This window comes from Cuculus canorus, chromosome 12 (genome assembly GCF_017976375.1).
Source record: "Cuculus canorus isolate bCucCan1 chromosome 12, bCucCan1.pri, whole genome shotgun sequence".
Lineage (NCBI taxonomy): Eukaryota > Metazoa > Chordata > Aves > Cuculiformes > Cuculidae > Cuculus > Cuculus canorus.
This window is the reverse complement of record NC_071412.1, coordinates 3,218,651-3,237,292: the sequence shown is the minus strand read 5'-3', so window position 1 is coordinate 3,237,292 and position 18,642 is coordinate 3,218,651. Positions and strand designations below refer to the sequence as shown.

Below are 18,642 nucleotides of genomic sequence, written 5' to 3'. Positions count from 1 at the left end.
CCTTGGCGTGCACCTAGGCCACTGGCTGGCAGAGTGGTTAGTTGCCCGGGGCAGCCACTTGTTGGGACAACAAAAACATATCCCATTAAGTCCAGCTATTGCCTCATGGCCTATTTTAAGTTGGATGGATAAAAGCCATGGTGGGGGTTGATCACTTCAGTGTGGAGGGAGACATCTACATTCAATGTCCCAAGATGAAAGCAGTTGGATAATGGGGCAGAGCAAAGGGAGGAAAAGCACTATTTAGGGAAAGGAAGAAAGGACAGGAAATCTGCCTCATGAACAGCTGAAAATAACCCAGGTTATATATCCCCACTTACTGAACCCTCTGCTCACTGAGCTCTTGTTCTTCACTTCCACCTGTCAGAATTTATTTAAAATAAATCCAACCACACACCTACCATGTAAGGAGAAGGTGCATTATCATCTGAAACGCTGTAGAATGACACTTCAACTGGTAGAGTCATGTGCGTGGGACAAAAGACTCCGCTTGCTCCCACTTCTGCTGTGAAACCCTCCACGACACCGAGTGGGTCTAAGCGAAAATTCAGGACTGATTCCTGAAAAATAAAAAACATAGAGCTTTGGTTGGGAATGCCTCAAATAAAATAGAGCAAAACTAGGCAGTAAATAAGGGAACAAGTTTATATGAGAATTTAGGTCTTTCATGAGGTGACCTGCAAAACACGATGTGGCAAAAAATACGATGAACAGTGTAACATTCAACAAGATGACAGTGCCCTAAGAGAAAGCACCATCCCAATGCAGTCTTCATCCTACTGAAATTGGTGCAAAAGCCTACAGAGAATTCTGCTGCAGCAGGATCTATGCATGATTTTCCTTGACACGTGCTATCTGAAAAACAAAATAATCTAGAATCTGTAACTTCCCCAAATATATTCACTCCACATTTCACAAATATGGAGAATGATACAACTCGTTCGTGCACTAGCTATTAGTCCTTGTCATTTAAACCAAGTGAAAAGCTGGAGGCTACATCAAATACATTTGAGAGCAGCCCTGCGTAGAAGGACTTGGGGTGCTGATTGATGAGAAGCTCGACATGAGCCGGCAATGTGCACTCGCAGCCCAGAAGGCCAAATGTGTCCTGGGCTGCATCCAAAGCAGCGTGGCCAGCAGGGTGAGGGAGGGGATTCTGCCCCTCTATTCCTCTCTTGTGAGACCTCATCTGGAGTAGTGTGTCCAATTCTGGAATCCTCAACATAAGAAGGAGATGGAGCTGTTGGAACGGGTCCAGAGGAGGCTACAAAGATGATCTGAGGGCTGGAGGGCACCTCCCATACAAGGACAGGCTGAGAGAGTTGGGGTTGTTCAGCCTGGAGAAGAGAAGGCTCTGAGGAGACCTTACAGCAGCTTCTGGTACTAAAAGGGGCTACAAGAAAGCTGGGGAGGGGCTGTTTACAAAGGCTTGTGGGGATAGGAAGAGGGGAATGGGTACAAACTGGAGAGGGGCAGATTTAGACCAGACAAAAGGAGGAATTTCTTCACTCTGAGAGTGGTGAGGCCCTGGCCCAGGTTGCCCAGGGAAGCTGTGGCTGCCCCATCCCTGGAGGGGTTCCAGGCCAGGTTGGATGGGCCTTGGGCAGCCTGAGCCAGTGGGAGGTGTTCCACCCCCTACGGCAGGGGGTGGAACTGGATGACCTTTAAGCTCCCTTCCAACCCAAATTATTCTACGATTCTATTTTATGATTCAATGATTCTCCACAGCTTTTGTGATATATTAAATAGGCCTTAAAAGTAAAAATGTAAATCCTTTTTTTTTCTAGGTTTACAAGCATTATAAACATCAATAATTACAGGTTGTTAAATCTCATTTACATCAACAGAATACCTCCTAACTTGATGATAGGGGGGAATAAAAGTTAGGCAGCTCATTGTTATCTGAATCTCTGAGACAGAAGATGTCTGGGGCGTGAAATACATGCCTTTACAGCTGGAATTTAAACAAATTTTATTCAATTTAATTATCAACTTTTACATTGTAATAAGGCTAGAATTATTCACAGTAATGCACTTTTAAAAGCAGTACGGAAGATTACTAAAAATACCACAAGAATTCTAGAGAATATGCAATACCTCAAAGTTTCCCAGAAGGCTAAGACTTGTTACTGGTGGGGCACTAGAACTCAGAAATTGTTTCCCACGGCTCTCTGGATCACTGTGTCCGTTTATACATTGTTGTGGGCTATTAAAAAAAAAAAAAAAAAGACAGAATAAATACAAAGGATAAACATATTTGCTTCTGTCTTCTGGGTACAAACAGCTCTAGAAAGAATCATTTACTTACTGTATTACAAAATGTCCTAAAAAAGTAACAGTTGAACATTGCCCGTTAATACTTTAGCAAAACATTTTCTAGTGAACTGAAAAAAAATACTCTCTCAAGTTTTACTTTACAAGGGACAAAGACAATAAAAATGTAGGTTGTTCATTAACTGATTAGCAGGAGGCCAAGTTATCGGATTATTTTCGCTTGTATGCAGATGTTTTTGTCTCATATCATGAAGTTTCCAACGTCAAACTAAAAGCTGGTCCTGTTGTGTATTAATGTCCACTTTAAAAGTTAAGTTCTCTGAACAAGTTCAGGCAAAATGTTTAACCCATTCAACATCAAGAACAAAACATAACACAAAAATGACATGAATTTAAAGAAGACTCAACCATTACAACCTCTTCTGTTCAAAAATTCAAGTGTATCTTACAGCATGCCTGCCCCTGCACAGGACAGAGTTCATCCCGGCAGCACCTCTCACACCATGGTTACGTCCCAGACCCCTGGAGCAACTTGGCTGCCAAGCCTTTTTTCCAAACAAGGATCCTTTTGAAAGGCACCCATTTTTTTGTCTTTGCTAACATGCTTCACTGTTGCATAAAGATATGTATTTACATTATGGTTCCCCCAAAATTCTTCACGTTTCTGGTAAATAAAATATACCTTCTTGCAGACAGACATTTCAACTGCAGCAGTGATGAATCCAGATCAAAGCACCCAGACTGTGTTTTTCTTTGAGGAACCTCAAGAGGGAAAGAGGATGCTAATTTGAAAATTGTACCTCTAGTAAGGACAATTTTGTCAAGTAAGCATAAGTTTGCCAAGAATTTTCATGACATTACATAATTATAAAAACAGAGCAGAACAGAGAAATTCCTGTACATTCTAAATTTAGTGAAGAAAATTCTAAAATTATTAATGCCAAGACTATAAATTCCGATTAACAGGAAGTACTTAAATAAAGACTCATTCAAGGAGCTGATGTTGCTCTGGAACAGTACAGAATATTACTGATAAATAGGCTGTAAAAATTTCCATCCAAGTCCCCTGAAAACAGCCTTTGCAAGCACTGAAGAATAAAACTTATGTGTTGATTACAGAACATCAGTAGTTTTTATTGGGACTGCCTTTTTCTTTAAAACTGCCAATTTTTTGGGAGTTTTTCTTTTTCTCCCAACTCCCAGCCTACCAAGAACTGTAACATTTCCCCAGTGTCTGTCTTATCACAGCAGCTTTATCACTTAGTCATTCAATGACATCACTGACTGCTGAAGAATACACAGTACAAACTGTTCACAGAAACAAAAGCTTTGGAATAATAGGCAGTCAGGTATTAGTAACACACAAAAGCTCTTAAATGGCAAAATATGTTAGTTTAAATCTAAAATACTGATCTTCAAAATGCTTTCTTTTGTGCTTTAAAATAACAGCAAAACATTTTTTTGCCACTCTTCTAAAGTCACCTGTTGTTAATCTTGATAGGAACTTAACTACCTCTTTAATATTTTCTTTTTTCCGAGCTATTGTTCAACTTCATTTGACTGTTAACCCTCAAATTTCCACATACAGGACTATTTGCTCTGACACTGAAAGTAAATGCATGCTTCACCTAGGAAATTTGTCCATTTTTCTACCATACACCAGTATTAAAAGAACAAAATATTTCCTTTCTCATTTCAAAGAGGAGTTAGAATTTCAACAATAACTTACAGGACTTGAAAGCAGAGGCAATCCAGTTCTGGGATGAAAAGCCTTGGTTGAAGTCCCATCCAAAGAACGAAAATTATGTTTCCGCCATATATTTGTGTGTTTTAGAGATGGTGCTTTCTGTCAGCAAAACAAATTTACTTAAGATATCAATGAGATATTTTATTGTGATATTTTGATTGCTGTAACAGAGAAGACTTCCGAATCAGGTGGATTTGCATCACACTGGTCCATTATGAATATAATCCAGTACAAATTCCCCTTGACTCAAGCAACAATCACACAAACTGCTCACTGAAGTCACTTACCATACAGAATCACAGAATAGTTCGGATTGGAAGGGACCTTAAAGATCATCCAGTTCCACCCCCTCCCACTGGCTCAGGCTGCCCAAGGCCCATCCAACCTGGCCTGGAACACCTCCAGGGATGGGGCAGCCACAGCTTCCCTGGGCAACCTGGGCCAGGGCCTCACCACCCTCAGAGTGAAGAAATTCCTCCTTATGTCTGGTCTAAATCTGCCCCTCTCCAGTTTAAAGCCATATTTAGACACTGGTATGTTTACAAGAAGGAGGGATGTCTAACTGTCTCTGGAAACTCATTCATAATGCTGACAGTGTGAGCAGAATAAGGCAGTTCTTCTCCATGTTAAATTTATAATTAAGAAGGTCTGGGGAGGCACCACCAGACAAATGTTACTTCAGACCAAGATAACAATAGTAACGAGCTGCTTCCTACAAAGTCAGATTTAAATCCCTCCTCATACTGGTCCTCAGCAGTTCTAGGGTACAAGCTAACTAAGACCAGCTAAAGGAACTGGTCTTTTCCTCTGTGTATTTACCTGTACATCTGGATTCTTCTGCCGCTCACCCTTAACTGTGTTGTCTTCTGTAGTTTTTTTCTGAGAAGTGCTTTGGAAATCGAGGCCTGTTGGGTCTTCATTCTCATCATGTGCAGTTTTTGTTTTATCTTGTTTGGTTTTGCTTTTGAAACTGTCATGGTCTTTATTTAAATAATTTTCAATACTAATAAGTTGTGTATTTTGCTCATAAATATTTGGGGGTTTTGAGTCTTTATCTAAACACTTGAGTTCATTTTTGTGCAAAGAGTCAGACACCTGCACTGCAGTTGCTTTTTTTGTACCTTCAAGTATTCGGCATTTATCTACCTGTAAATTGTTAAAACTATCCATGCCATTATTCTCACTAACAACTGTTCTTTCTTTAAATTTATTTGTACAAATCTGTTCATCAATGCTGCTGAAATTTGAACACTGTTTAATTCTGTTTGTTATCTGGTCTTTCTGTGCAGAACCAGAATGTATCGTTTCCAATTTTTCTGGCAATTCAGATTTATTTTCTTTAGTACATGATGATGATGTGTAAATGTTAGAAAATGCATAGGAAGTTTTATTTGAAGTCTGATGAAATGCATTTCGGACAGCTTCGCTGGGTTTTGCTAAAATCAATTTTCTTCTTGCTTGTAGTTTCAGAGAAGCCTTCGATTCCCCATCAAACCTAGAAGGACTGATAGGAATATCAGGTGTCTTCATCCTTGATTTACCGCTGTCTTCTACCAAAGAAAAGTCAGATTTAGCAAAAGAAACAGAAGATGGTTCCTTGCCTTTCTTGAGCAAATTTTCATCTTCATATGTACTTCGGAAAATTTTTGAACTAACTGGACTAGTGTCATGCGCTTTACATGGATGTCCAGTAACATGAGAAGTAGCTGGATCACAATGAATCAAGTGCTGGGCAATCCTTGCTATCACCTCCTGCCGCTCTTGGAGCAGAGAATCAATCAGGGGATTACTCTCTCCTGCTGACTGACGGCCACAATGGTTGCCTGGAACACGGGCATCAAGCAGTGGCGTCTCTGGTATTGCTCTAGTTTTGCCTTCACCAACATCTTCTTGCATTGCATTGTCAAAGTTGGCAATAGAAATGGGGGAGGAGGTTTCCTTGCCTTTCCTTGGCAAGTTTTCATCTTCATAAGTACTCCGAAAAGCTTTAGGTGTAGCCAAGCCATTCTCATGTATGTTGAACGGATGTCTAGCAACAACTGGGGAAGTAGCTGGATCACAGTGAATTAAGTGCCGAGCAATTCTTGCGATGACCTCTTGTCGCTCCTGAAGTAAAGAGCCTATCAAAGGATTGATTTCTCCTGTGGGCTGATGAGAGCAATGACTATTCGAAACACGGGAATCGACGAGAGAAAAGGATTTTAAAGTCCTGACAGGTGTTTCACGGGATTGTGTCTTATTCTCTGCTGTAGCATTATAGCACTGAACTTTAGACTGTGATGCCCCAAAGTCAGATCCAAGTCCAGTGGATGGATAAAGTTTTACATTTCTGACAGATGTAGTAAATTCAGGTGTCTTTTTTCCATTAAGTAGGCCTTCAGGTGTCGTTGTCCACATCTGTTTCCCACAGAAGCGCTGTGGACTGGAGGTACTGCATTGCTGTGCCGCACTGGAATCGCTGTGCTGAAGTAACTTACGCTCTTGCATTCGCTTTTCATAAAAGCCAAGGTTGGCGTGAATACTACAGGTCAAAACTGGGTAGTTAGATTGTCTGGGCAAGGATTGGACGCTGACTCTCAAGGCCACGTTGTGAGAAACATTAGGAACAGGAAAGACATGCTCAGTTGGTGTCTGAGAGAATGTCCATTGCAAGTCCACATCTGCAGCGCTTACCCTGAAACAACATAGAAGGGCATTTACAGAAATACCTTAGTGAAGAATCTTTAATTATCTACCTCATAACACAAATGTCTAAGAAAAAGAACTAGACACCAGCAAATGCTGTACTTTGTGAAGTACATAAACCCTATATATACAACTACCAAAGTACTGGGCCAACAACGTGGCACCTTCTGAAAGCAAACAGAAAAACAGGAGGGAAGAATGGTTTTAAAGCAAGTTGCAACAACCTGGGAACAGAAAACCATTATTTTTACCATCCCACACATACCTGTACAGGATGTTTCGGGGAACAGCACCATGGGAAACACTCAGCCACGCACTTAGCTGAGAGAAGAAAACAAAAGAGCGAACAGCCAATAAAAGTGTCTTCTCTTCGATAAATCGGTCTCCACTCCTAAAATGTATTAAGAGAAACACATTGATGTTGGTAAGAATATGCACAGAGAACTATTAGAACACCTTCCTGATCTTTGAAAACACAGCTGAATAAAGCAAAACAATGGAACTCCTTAAACGTTTTGAAGACTACAGAGCCTGATTTGTTTTTATACACATCATGACTTATACAATTTAACATAACAAATAATGTATGAAAATGAGCATTTTCAACTAGGAGCACTTCATACTCTGCATTGCACAACACGCACTACAGAAAATATGAGTACAGGAAGACTAAGATTGAAAGATGCTTAGATTTCACTGCCAAATTGTGGTTTTCTTAGATCAGCCCTCATGGCAAAGGGCCAGTTCAAAATCACTAACAGATTCCTTTAAGGACTTTAACGTTACAAGATTCTTGCAACTACCAGCTAATCCTAATATCCAACTTACTGTCGAGGAACTGGCTCCAAAATCCACCTTTCTAAGAGCAATGCATCTTGTTTGATTGCAGGATCATTTAAATCATTGCCCTCAGTTGTCGGCCCTTCATCGCTATAGCAACAGTCTGGAAGTAGCATCACTTCTACCATGATTGGAATATTGTTCTTCCACAGCAGCATAACCTCAGATCTGGTTCGCCTGGCTTGACGACACTGAGGGCAAGAAAAAATGTCAACATATGCAAGCCATAAAAATACTGGCAGATTTAAATCTACTTGAAACACACGTTCCAAAGTACTGGAAAAGGGCAAGGGTCAAATTCCATAAATTAAGTTTTACCAAATCAGAGATAAGATTCCAGAGCTATTAAACGAAAAATAATTAACAAATCCTTTACAGCTATATTAGCAACTTCTGTAGAAAATCAAAAGAGCTCAAAAAATGCATTTCCCCAAGCACTGTACTTAGCTATCATGTACTTCTCTCTATATACATCTCTTGAACAGTTACACTCAAGCAGTGTCTTTATAAATTCTGTCTTGGAGACAGCTAACTTCTGCATGAAAAATAGCTGAAATTCACAAAGCAGATGGGATGCTCCAACCTTACTCCCCAAAAAACTTGCTGGATTTCGTGTTCATGTTTTTTGCCTCACTAACTTTTCAAGAATACCTGGAAAAGTAAAAAGTTACACAAGTCAGCCTACATTTTCTAAAAAAAAAACCCCAAACCAGACCAAGAATGCCAACTATAGCGCTTACCGCTTGCATAATGAAGACTCAAATAGGTACTGCATTCAGGTAGTCATGCAGAATCTCGTGTTCAAGGATAAAAGGCTTAATGATCTCTCATTTTAAGGACAGATCTATTATTAGGACGATACTGAATTACATTCTCGTTTAAATGTGGGACTGACAGAGAGCAATTGTTATTTGTGCTTAACTGTGAATCTGCTACGGGGTTCTGGGCTGACTTTAATCACAGCAGCAAGGACGCACACCACACCACTTAAAATGAAATGGGTACCATCATACCTGAGCCAGTTTGTCGCTGCATTCATGCTTAGATGTGGGCGGCTGACTTGATTGTGCCGGTGGGCAATGAAAGCCCTCTGTTCTGCCTTTGATTGAATATTCAGGAGTTCGACCTTCGGTGATCAACAAGGCCAAAGAAACCAGGAACTCCTCAGCTTCATATTCAAAGTATTCATCCAACGTATCTATAATTTAAAAGACAAAAAATAATGACATCTGCTGTTTAACAAGCTTTCAACTGTTGGCTGACCCTGCAATTTGTTTCAATTCATACTTAAAATGAGAGCTATAGGAAATGGATCTTTGTATCAAGTTGGACGTATTCCCCATAAGGCCAAGTTACTATATCACCACAAAATATCTTTTTCTAATTTCATAACGTTGACAGCACAAGCAGACAAAATTAGAAATACTCTAAGAATTTCACACAGCAACTGGTCAATATACCAGATTTCAGCACTGCTAAGAAACAACTGTTTGTGTTGTGAACCACAGCTGGATAACAGCTTCTCTAGAAGAAAAAACATTTCCTGGGCTCTACTGTAAGAAGTCTGATGGCAGTACAACACGGTATCATTAGTACCATGCGACAGATAAAAAGATAAGCCATAATACATCACGAAATACATTAAGAATTGAATAAGAAAAGAGAAAAATTTACTTCTATTAAGAAAAGTGGGACACTGTTCTTTAAGATTTTTATTGTTAGTCCCTGCTGCTGAGAGCAAGGCTTACTTGAGAAATACACTTTTAGTTACCTTTAACGCATACAAAAGGCTCCCGAGGAACATACAGAGTATTCATTGTTTTGTATCATAGTCTGTCTAAACTTCTACAAAGAATTATAACTCAACAGATTTCCACAGACAAAGCAGCAGCTGGCATTGCTCTTCATCAACTCTCCTGGCACACTCGATTCCTGCAGAGGGAGGATGCACCAGCTCCCTGATTTTCTGGAGTTTTGTAGAGCACCCCTCTCCTCCTCCCTCATCACGAGGCTGTCACACATTATTTAAACAGATTCAAGTACAACCAGATTGTGTCATTCCCCTCTCTGCTTGGAAGCACTTAAGTTTCAAATTTAGTTGCTGAAGTTACCAAAAAATCCCTTTTCTGAGAAAGCTAAAATACATTCACTTCAAAATCTATTATAAGAGCAGTAAAAAAAAGCAGGTGGAGGCAAGGCTGCCAGCAGTTCTTTTTTTTTTTTTTTTTTTTATGCTTTAGGGGAACAAAAGCATATGACATCTTTGCAATTTTAGCTCAGATGTCCTATGTCATCCACCAAAACAAAACTGCCACGGGGACAGAGTTAATTTCTATTCATGTTTTGATTACCATGCATAAAATACCTTTCCACTTGAAAAAAAGAAAAAGAATTCCTAAGTCTCTTTTGTCTTTATTCCTTAATAACAAAGCATTTAGCAAACATGGCAAGACAGACTTGAGAGATCTATGCAAGCAGGGAAGCATGAAACAAAAGCTCCAATTAAATGTGCAATTACCTGCATATGCAAATTGCAAAGAGTACAGAACTAGCTTTTGCATGCACACATTTGCCAGGCCCGGGCTTGTACTCCACAGACCCCAGGGCTTACAGCCTATTTTGAGTGATCTTCATACGGTAAATAAGAGAAGTCAGCCCACTGCCAGGAAACTGTTCATTGCACAGGAATCCTCATCTTTACTGACTCTCTTCCTCCCCTTTTAATGGAATGCATTTTCTTTGGGTGGCAGGGATGGGCTACAGCCAGGACCCTCTTCCTGCCGCGCACCCTCATCTAGTCCAACACTCCTGACCCGGGCTGTACGTGCCACATCTATCAGAAGGTGACAGGCACTGGACTGCCACAACCAGCACGAGTCCTGCGGCTCCATTCTCCAGGGCTGCGAGGGGAAGGGGCTCTTCTGAAACAGCCACTGGTGCCAGCTGCCTGCCCTGGCGCCCGGGGCGCACCCCGACCAGGAAGGGACGGCGGGCACTGGAAGAACAGGGTGCTGCCAGGACAATTCATTTGGCCACTGCCTGCCCTCAGGCAGAAGAAAAGCTAGAGGACAGATGAACCGCCCTGGAGGACCCCATATGGCACATGAACGATACATGAAATCATCCGGCACGAGTTAAAATGATCATTCATCTGACGGATGGCAGAAAATGACTAATAAAGAGTGCCTGAAACATTAAAGGAATGGTAAATAACAGAGAGGACAAGACACTTAGGTAATATTATGAATCAGCTGCAAAATTAGGCACCTGCAATTTTATTTTTTTTTTTTTCAGCTGAAAGTCTGGTTAACAATAGGCAAGGCATAGCTAGGGATAGGGAAATACCATTTGGAAAGACTCTGAAAAGGATTTGGCTATTACAGCTGACAAAAACAAAATAATTGCAGCATTATCTTGCTGCTCACACAAGCATCTTGCTCATCTTCGTATGTCCAGAGGCCACGGTAATGCTAAGAAAGCCACAGCAGAAGAATCACTATTGGAGTATTTTTTCCACTAAAAATCTAGAAAATATTCAGCAGGAGTGATACTCGTTTAAACAAGAACTGCTTTGTGCTTAACAGACTAAATTGAAAGAGAATTCATCCTTAAGACACTGTGTAAGAGGAATTCTGCTTGGTTAAAATATGTAAAAACATCTAGGGTTTGGAAGAAAAAATTAAAGAGTTTGATCAATATCTGCATGTGCTTATGCAGACACATCCTATCTCAAACATCTTCTTACTGTAACAGAAATGTGCACAGTAAGATGTCAGATCTGAAAATTTACAGTGGAGAATTTTAAATGACAAGTTTTAAATGACAGTAAAATAGACATGCCCTTTAATTAACATTAGCAGCTTATCATGGTATGGGAAGCAGTAAAACTTCTATTATTTGGCTCTCTTTTTTTGAAAGAATCCATATTTGATCAAAAGCTTCTGGACTTGACACAAATTAATAGATAAATCCTACAGCCTGAGTGCTTCTGCTGAGCTGGTTAGACTCAGGTAAAAGGCCCATCCTCTTCTTGCATCAAAAAAATCTGATATCGAAGCCTATATCGTGTACTTAATCTTCATGGAAATATATCACAAAACAACATAACAATGCATTGACAGTTTAAGAATGTCCAAATGCAAAATCCAAGGAATCCAGCAAACAAGCAAGACCTAGCGAATAAAGCAAGGTAAATAAATCTCAAATAATCATTTCTCAAGATTCAGAATAGATACACAATACTACTTCATGTAAACAGATAAAACCTAAAGTTCAATTTGCAAACACTCTCTCTGTTCCTGTATTAGACCTATTATTTTAGAAGTAACCAGTTTCTCTTGGAAGAGGCTATAGCCAAAAGGCTATAAAGACATATTTGTATTGGCTGCAATTACAAAAAAACAATGTTTCAAAATAAAAACTGCATCTCCTTGAAGGATGATAAACAGCAAGTACTGAACTAGGAAATGCTACTGTTTTCTAACAACATTATAAAGACAGGGCCAACACTTTAAAATTATGTCAGCAATGTAACAAACCAGGTATTGGATCTGGACTTAAAAAAAAAAATATTAAAGCATAAATTGCAACAGATATTGAGAAATAAGTTTTCCTACAAAGTTCATGTGGCATACTGACTTTTTTTAGCCCACTAGATTTCTATACCATTTAGCAACTTCTAGAGTTTTCATAAAGGAAAAAAACCCTATAAATATTGAGAAGCCTGGTAACTGTTCCTATACAACAGACACGGATGATGCAAGTTGATGTAATTGAGGACAAGGGTGGAAAGACGTTTATAGAAACAGCAAACTCAGTGTTTAGTTAAAGAAAGTCGTACTGTGTGTGCTGTAGCTGTTTGGTTTTGTGTATGAATCAGCCCTGTTTGAGGCACACAACATATACTGTGCGTAAAATAACCTCAATCCTATAATCTGACTACACAAATGAGATTATTATTCTGCTTCATCTCTAGCAATGGAAAATGGAAGGATACAGCATAAAATATGCATCCCAGCTGTGTCTGGGTTTTATTCCCCTTAGAAAAAAATCCAGTCAGTTGACACAAGTACATAGGAATTAAAGTAACAAGACACTTCAACTAATGCATTGAAACTAAAGTTTATTGACCAGGCGGTCACAAGACATAGCAGAGAGCAGACCACCCCGTGAGGGAAAAAAGAGAAAAATATAAATTTAGATGGAAGCAACTACACATAAACCAAAACAGACAATACTGGAGAACTGAAACCTGGAGGCCCATCATTTTGTCTTTGTCCCCTGCATATACCAATCTCAAAGACTGATTTTCTACATATTTTAGACAAACAGAAAAGCTCATTTAATCAGATGTCATGAAAAAGTGTCTTCAAAACCTTGTCCTCCTCTGTCCACTACACACAAGCACTGGAATAAAGCATAAGAACTCAAAACTCCCCAAAAAGTTAAATTGGCTTACATCCTGAAACATCTATGGAAGTTAGGTATGTGGTACTAGTGGGTCAGAAAGCCACTTAACTGTAACCCAAGGACTCTCCGCAAACTTCTGTTAATCCGGTTGTGCCCAGCTGACTCTTTTCCCAACGAGGTCATGCTTGTGTGGACCAACTCCCTTCCCTTTCCTATCATAACATTTTCTGTAGTAATTACAGAAAATGTTTTCCTGAAAGGTGTATTAGAAGAGCGTTTAATCTGTTTTCTAGGCTTCGACACGAAACAAAGACATTCGGTATCATGTAACTCGTTTTGCTCCAGAGGCCACCAGAAGACACATCTGCAAGCCACTGTGCTGTCCTGCCCAGGGACAGCAAGGCAGAGAACGGCCCCTGCAGAGCCCCTGCGCCCTCCTCCTATCACTGCCAGGCAGTCCTACAACCGTAATCTCTCTTAGGCCACGCTTATTTTATTGTCCTAGCATAACGCACTGGATATCACAAATACTTACCAAGGTCGTCTTCCGCTTCTGCAGAGAAGAGCTGATTTTCGCAAAGTGCCTTTCTTCAAAGAAAAACAAATTTGTTCCACTTGAAGTATCCATTAGCCCTGACCTCCACTGATTTGGAGGGCTACTTTCTTAGAGTCCAGGAAATAACTAATAATTGCCTTTAAATATACTCTACGACAGTCCAGACCTTCCCAAGAAAATCTTTAGGCATCCATACTGGATTTTGAAGGCCACCGATTTGAAGTAATCAGACTTCTACATCACTTCTCACAAAGTTTTAACCCAGTAATCAAAACACCAACCAGAATACAGAGTTCATGGTGTAGGCTGTTCGGATTCCCAGCTGACACAAACCCTGCTCCTGCCCTACCCCAGCTGTCCAGTGGGCACCATGACATGGTTGCCAACCTCTGGTCTCTACTTCCTTCATGTGCTACAACCTTTTTGAGAGAGTAAAGCTATTGTTTAAGTACTTGGATCTTATTTTTTGTATTTTTTAGTACAGGCAGTCCATGAGAACATGCTTCAATCTAGGAGTCCTGTGGCAGCAGAGTCAGGTACGGTGGAGAAAAAGCAGCTGTCCATGTTCAGAATCCATTGCCTCCTAGCAATGGCATTGCTCTGCATTTGAAAAAATTACAGCCAAAGCTCTCCGGCCTTTCCCCTAAAACAGTCCACTCTGAATAAGTTTTATTATCTCGCTATTCCAAGAACTAGGTTAAAGGTATTTCCATATTTTAAGAGTAAGGCAGGGATTCAAGAAACTACTGTAAAGGAAATGAAACACAATGTAAACGTTTGACTAACAGCTTCTCCTCTTCTGGAATTAGAAACACCTACGGATGCTTCAGTTAACTAATTCCACATTGTGCTTCACTTCAAAAGAAAGTTGCCCTTGTACCCCCCAAATTCACAATTCTCTGACTGAGCAGTCATTACAAACCTGTAATTATATCTAAAGTCACACGCTTCAAAACCCTTGCAAATTAAAAGTTTAAACTGTCAAGAGTTAAAGATATGAGTCATTAACTTGCCTCAAGAAACAAGCTATTAGTCAAGTTTGCTTAAATTCAAGCAAATGCAATGAACTGGCTACCTTATATTAGGAATACTCCTATACGGATATTTTTTTCGCCACGTTGACTCCTGTCTTAGATTGAAGATTTTTGAGCCTTGGGGACAGCCATTATGAAAAGATGAGAGCAGCACAGTACCTCATCTGACTCTTGCTGTCTCCTTGCTTTTGCCAGGGTACCACCTGACTACCAAAGCAGTTCAGCTGTAGGCAGGAAATGGCAGCACAGGAATTTCACATTAGGATTGGTGCATACCTGCTATTCAAAGAAAATAAGAGTATAAACTATAAAATATTGCTACTTAGTTTGGTGTGGAGAACAGGAAAAATTCAGCTGCTTTTGTGTTGTTATTCCAGCTTATATTCAGAAAAACAAAACAAAACACACCTTCTTATAAGTAAGGGGGGATTTCAAGACACAGCTATATGGCAGCTGATGAAGTTACTCCAGAGCAATGACAATCCATCAGTACCAATCAGTGCCATCAACTCCACTCCAGACTGCAGCCCAGCAGTAACTCCTTTGCTATGTGCTGGGTGGCTCCCACAGCATCCAGGGCTAAGCTCGAGGCAGCTTTACTGGAAATAAAGCTACCGAAAAGGCACTGGTGATAGAATCGGGCTGGGGAAAAATACCCTGTACAATTCACATTTTACTAAAACTTATTTAGTTTCAAACAGCTTAATGAGTACAGAAATAAAATCCAGCTAAGTACATTTAAAGCTTAAATCTCCTACACTAATCTTGGAAACTACCGCTCTTTGAGAGTGTAAAATGCAGACTGTTAAACTGATCTGGGTGTTCCCATCTTGCTTCCTGCATTTTGGCTTACATCCTATTTTGCCATCACCATACTGCTTACTGAGTCACTTCTCCTCTTCCAACTGTAGCTTTCTATTTTTACCTAAGCAACAACAATTTAACTGGCTTCTTTTAATTTTTTTGGCTTTAAATCAATTTCTACATTCAACATTTGCATTTTGATCAGGCAAACTGTTTTTTCTCTTAACTGGACAAGAAAAATACTTCAGAATAAATTATGTAAGCTGAATTGTTTCTCAATCCACAAGAAAATCACAAATTGTGAAGTAGGTTAATCATTATGATTTCATTATCTGTATTTAGTAAAAGGAAAGCAATACCTGAAAATGTGAAGTCTGAGGTTCATTTCAAACCTTATATCACAAAGAGTTGCATGAGAACTCAGATACTTAAAAATACATTTTTCCCACTACAACCTGACATGCATAAATAAGTGCTGAAACGTCATTGTAGAGCTGTAAGATTTTCAGTGCTGCGATTTTTAGCATCTTAAATACAAGACAGCTGGAGGAATGGAATATGTGAGTTTTGCTGATCCCTAAAAATTTACTAGTCTACAGAAGGGGTTACAAGAGATGCTACTTGTACCGACACGCTTTAACCGGACAGGTACGGAAAGCAATGAGGATTTGTCTCAGCTAATGGCCTTGCAGAAGCACATATCAGTTTGTGTTTTGCTTAATATTACTGTTTCCTAGATGGCGATTTTGTCAAATGTGACTACAAGAAAAACCCTGAAGTTATATTATAGCGAAACAAACACACCTACCTGGAGCAGACTGAGTGATTTCTAAGTTTTCCACTCACTCTTCTCTAGCTTTTTACATTTTTTCCTCGATTAGCTGATGTTCTACCCAAATTAGATTATGTTAGAACAAACTGTACGACTCGATATAGCTATCTGAACGAAAAAAAAGAGCCTTTAAAAGCTGACAAAGCAGTAGATTTCTAATTCTGCAACGCAGAAGTACTTTTTTTCAGGTACTTTTGTTAGTTTATAAAAGAAAACAATTAGAAGAAAACATCTGTTTTAGTTTAAGTATGTGGCACTAAGTATAGAATAAAAGGGTGTAATTGGAAGGGATAAAGGGTTTATATTTAGCCTTCAATCACCATCAATGCTGTGATTTACCACCCTCCTAAATATGCTGGTATAAATTTTGCAGAATTATATTGAAAACAAATTACTGGAATGCTCCTGTTTTAAATCCCACTGTTGTTCACAGGAGGAAGCAAGAGCAATGTAGAGATCAGACCTAGGCTCCACAACTTGTGCCACCATAAAGTGAAACCGCATCCAACATGCTTGGTTTGGGGAGCTGAAGGAGCCATGTGTCACCCTAGAACAGAAAACAGAGCACGCTTAAGCTTACAGAGTATGTGAAACTTTCTTCCCAAGTTTTTTTTCTGGAAAAGCAACTAAGCACTTTTATATGAATAGACAGATTTTTCCAAGATGAAATTTCTAGCTATATATTCAATAATATTATTTTTAATAATAATTTCTTTAATTTCTTCTTTCACTTATGTTGATGATGGCGACTGTTTCACCTTTCATCAAGACTTCCCCAGCCAAGGGAATTGCTTGGAGATGAGGAAAATGATGGCTTATGACCATCTTCTCTATTGTTACTCACTAATTCAAGAACCAGCTTTGCAGCAACTACATGGCTGAAGACATACAGACTGAAGGCTTACTCAACTTTATGTTAGCTGTAAACATACTGCAGTGGCTCCACAGCTCATTCTTTCTTTTCAAAGGAAGTCCAACATAAATTACCAATGAAAAAGCACATGTTTATGGCTAAGCCTCTTCTCTTCTCAAGGCATATCATCCATATGACAATTAGAGCATTTGGGTGCCGGGAGGTCTAACTCCATTTGGAAGCCAAGACAGTCCTCCCATTAAGCAGGTTGACAGCAGCTGTGCATTAAATTCCAGCTGGGATAGCATTTTATAGTACATAAATAAAAATGCGCGCTAGATCTTTTATTTGAGGCCTTAAACACAATACAATGAAGGACGACAGACATACGTTTCCTCTTAAATTTGTTTAACAAACCAGCTTGACAAAGATTCAACTATTTGCAGACTTCTGCAATATTTTACAGACATCAGTTTAAAGATGGAAAGCAGTAATTTGTGATAACAAATCACTCTCGGATGTTACTGGAAAACAACATGGGACTGTTTAAAAAGCCTACAGTAGGTATTTCAATGCTCACGAGAGCTGCCAGAGAGCGCAGCCCTCTTCTGCAAACAGGATGTGTTTGCATCTTGCGTTGAGTAGATTTTTGCTGAAGTCTTACTCAGTTTATTCCTCTCTAGCTTAGCATCTTCACAATATATGCAAGTACCTTTGGGAACAGCATTCACAGTGATGCCAAAACCCACTCTTCTCAAAAATGTTACCACTAACACTAAAAATTGATCTCTTTGGGGCATTTCATGCTTTATCTCATGACCTTCAATATGCATTGTGCTTAGAAACTTTGACAATATCCTTTCAAGTGTTCTTGTGCTTATTTTCTTGTTAATATTGATAAAATATACTTCTTTTATAAGGGGGAATGTAAAGTAGCCTTCAGGTCTAAAAAAGATTTTGAGTGAATGATTTAGAAGAGTTACTAAAGACCTGAACAAAACCACAACGGGAGCACACCGAACTCCTGCTGGGGAAGGGCAGCTATGCTCTGTGCGAGCACGGGTTCTACTTCGGTTTACAATCACCAGGCACAAACTGCTGCTCTTCCTCGAGATCATTGCAAGAAAAAGAACAGTTCCATCATGTGACAGGGAGGTTATTCTCCCTCTGTACTCGGCACTGGTGAGACCACACCTCGAATCCTGTGTTCAGTTCTGGGCTCCTCACAAGGATGTTGAGGCTCTGGAGCGTGTCCAGAGAAAAGCAACGAAGCTGGTGAGGGGCTGGAGAACAAGTCTGACGAGGAGCGGCTGAGAGAGCTGGGGTTGTTTAGCCTGGAGAAGAGGAGGCTGAGGGGAGACCTTATTGCTCTCTACAACTGCCTGAAAGGAGGTTGTGGAGAGGAGGGAGCTGGGCTCTGCTCCCAAGGGACAGGGGACAGGACAAGGGGGAATGGCCTCAAGCTCTACCAGGGGAGGTTCAGGCTGGACATCAGGAAAGAATTCTTCATGGAAAGAGTCATTGGGCACTGGCAGAGGCTGCCCAGGGAGGTGTTTAAGGGACGGATGGATGAGGTGCTGAGGGGTATGGTTTAGGGAGTGTTAGGAA

At 40.0% G+C, this 18,642-nt stretch overlaps 1 protein-coding gene across 5 annotated transcripts in view; it reads right to left on the bottom strand.

Annotated features, from left to right (window-relative positions):
* Positions 1-18,642, bottom strand: part of ATOSA (atos homolog A) — a 54,464-nt gene that overhangs the window by 13,051 nt on the left and 22,771 nt on the right. For 3 of the 5 annotated variants that reach the window (XM_054078196.1, XM_054078197.1, XM_054078193.1), the window contains exons 2-9: positions 8,560-8,744; positions 7,535-7,737; positions 6,972-7,097; positions 4,841-6,695; positions 4,004-4,120; positions 2,957-3,036; positions 2,098-2,206; positions 402-560 (exon numbers count right to left, since the gene is read on the bottom strand). In XM_054078196.1, the coding sequence (XP_053934171.1) occupies positions 402-560; positions 2,098-2,206; positions 2,957-3,036; positions 4,004-4,120; positions 4,841-6,695; positions 6,972-7,097; positions 7,535-7,737; positions 8,560-8,744 (2,834 nt within the window). Of the gene's footprint in view, positions 1-401; positions 561-2,097; positions 2,207-2,956; positions 3,037-4,003; positions 4,121-4,840; positions 6,696-6,971; positions 7,098-7,534; positions 7,738-8,559; positions 8,745-14,704; positions 14,836-16,644; positions 16,729-18,642 lie in introns of those variants that run through there. The other 2 variants (XM_054078195.1, XM_054078198.1) reach the window with 2 other exon arrangements.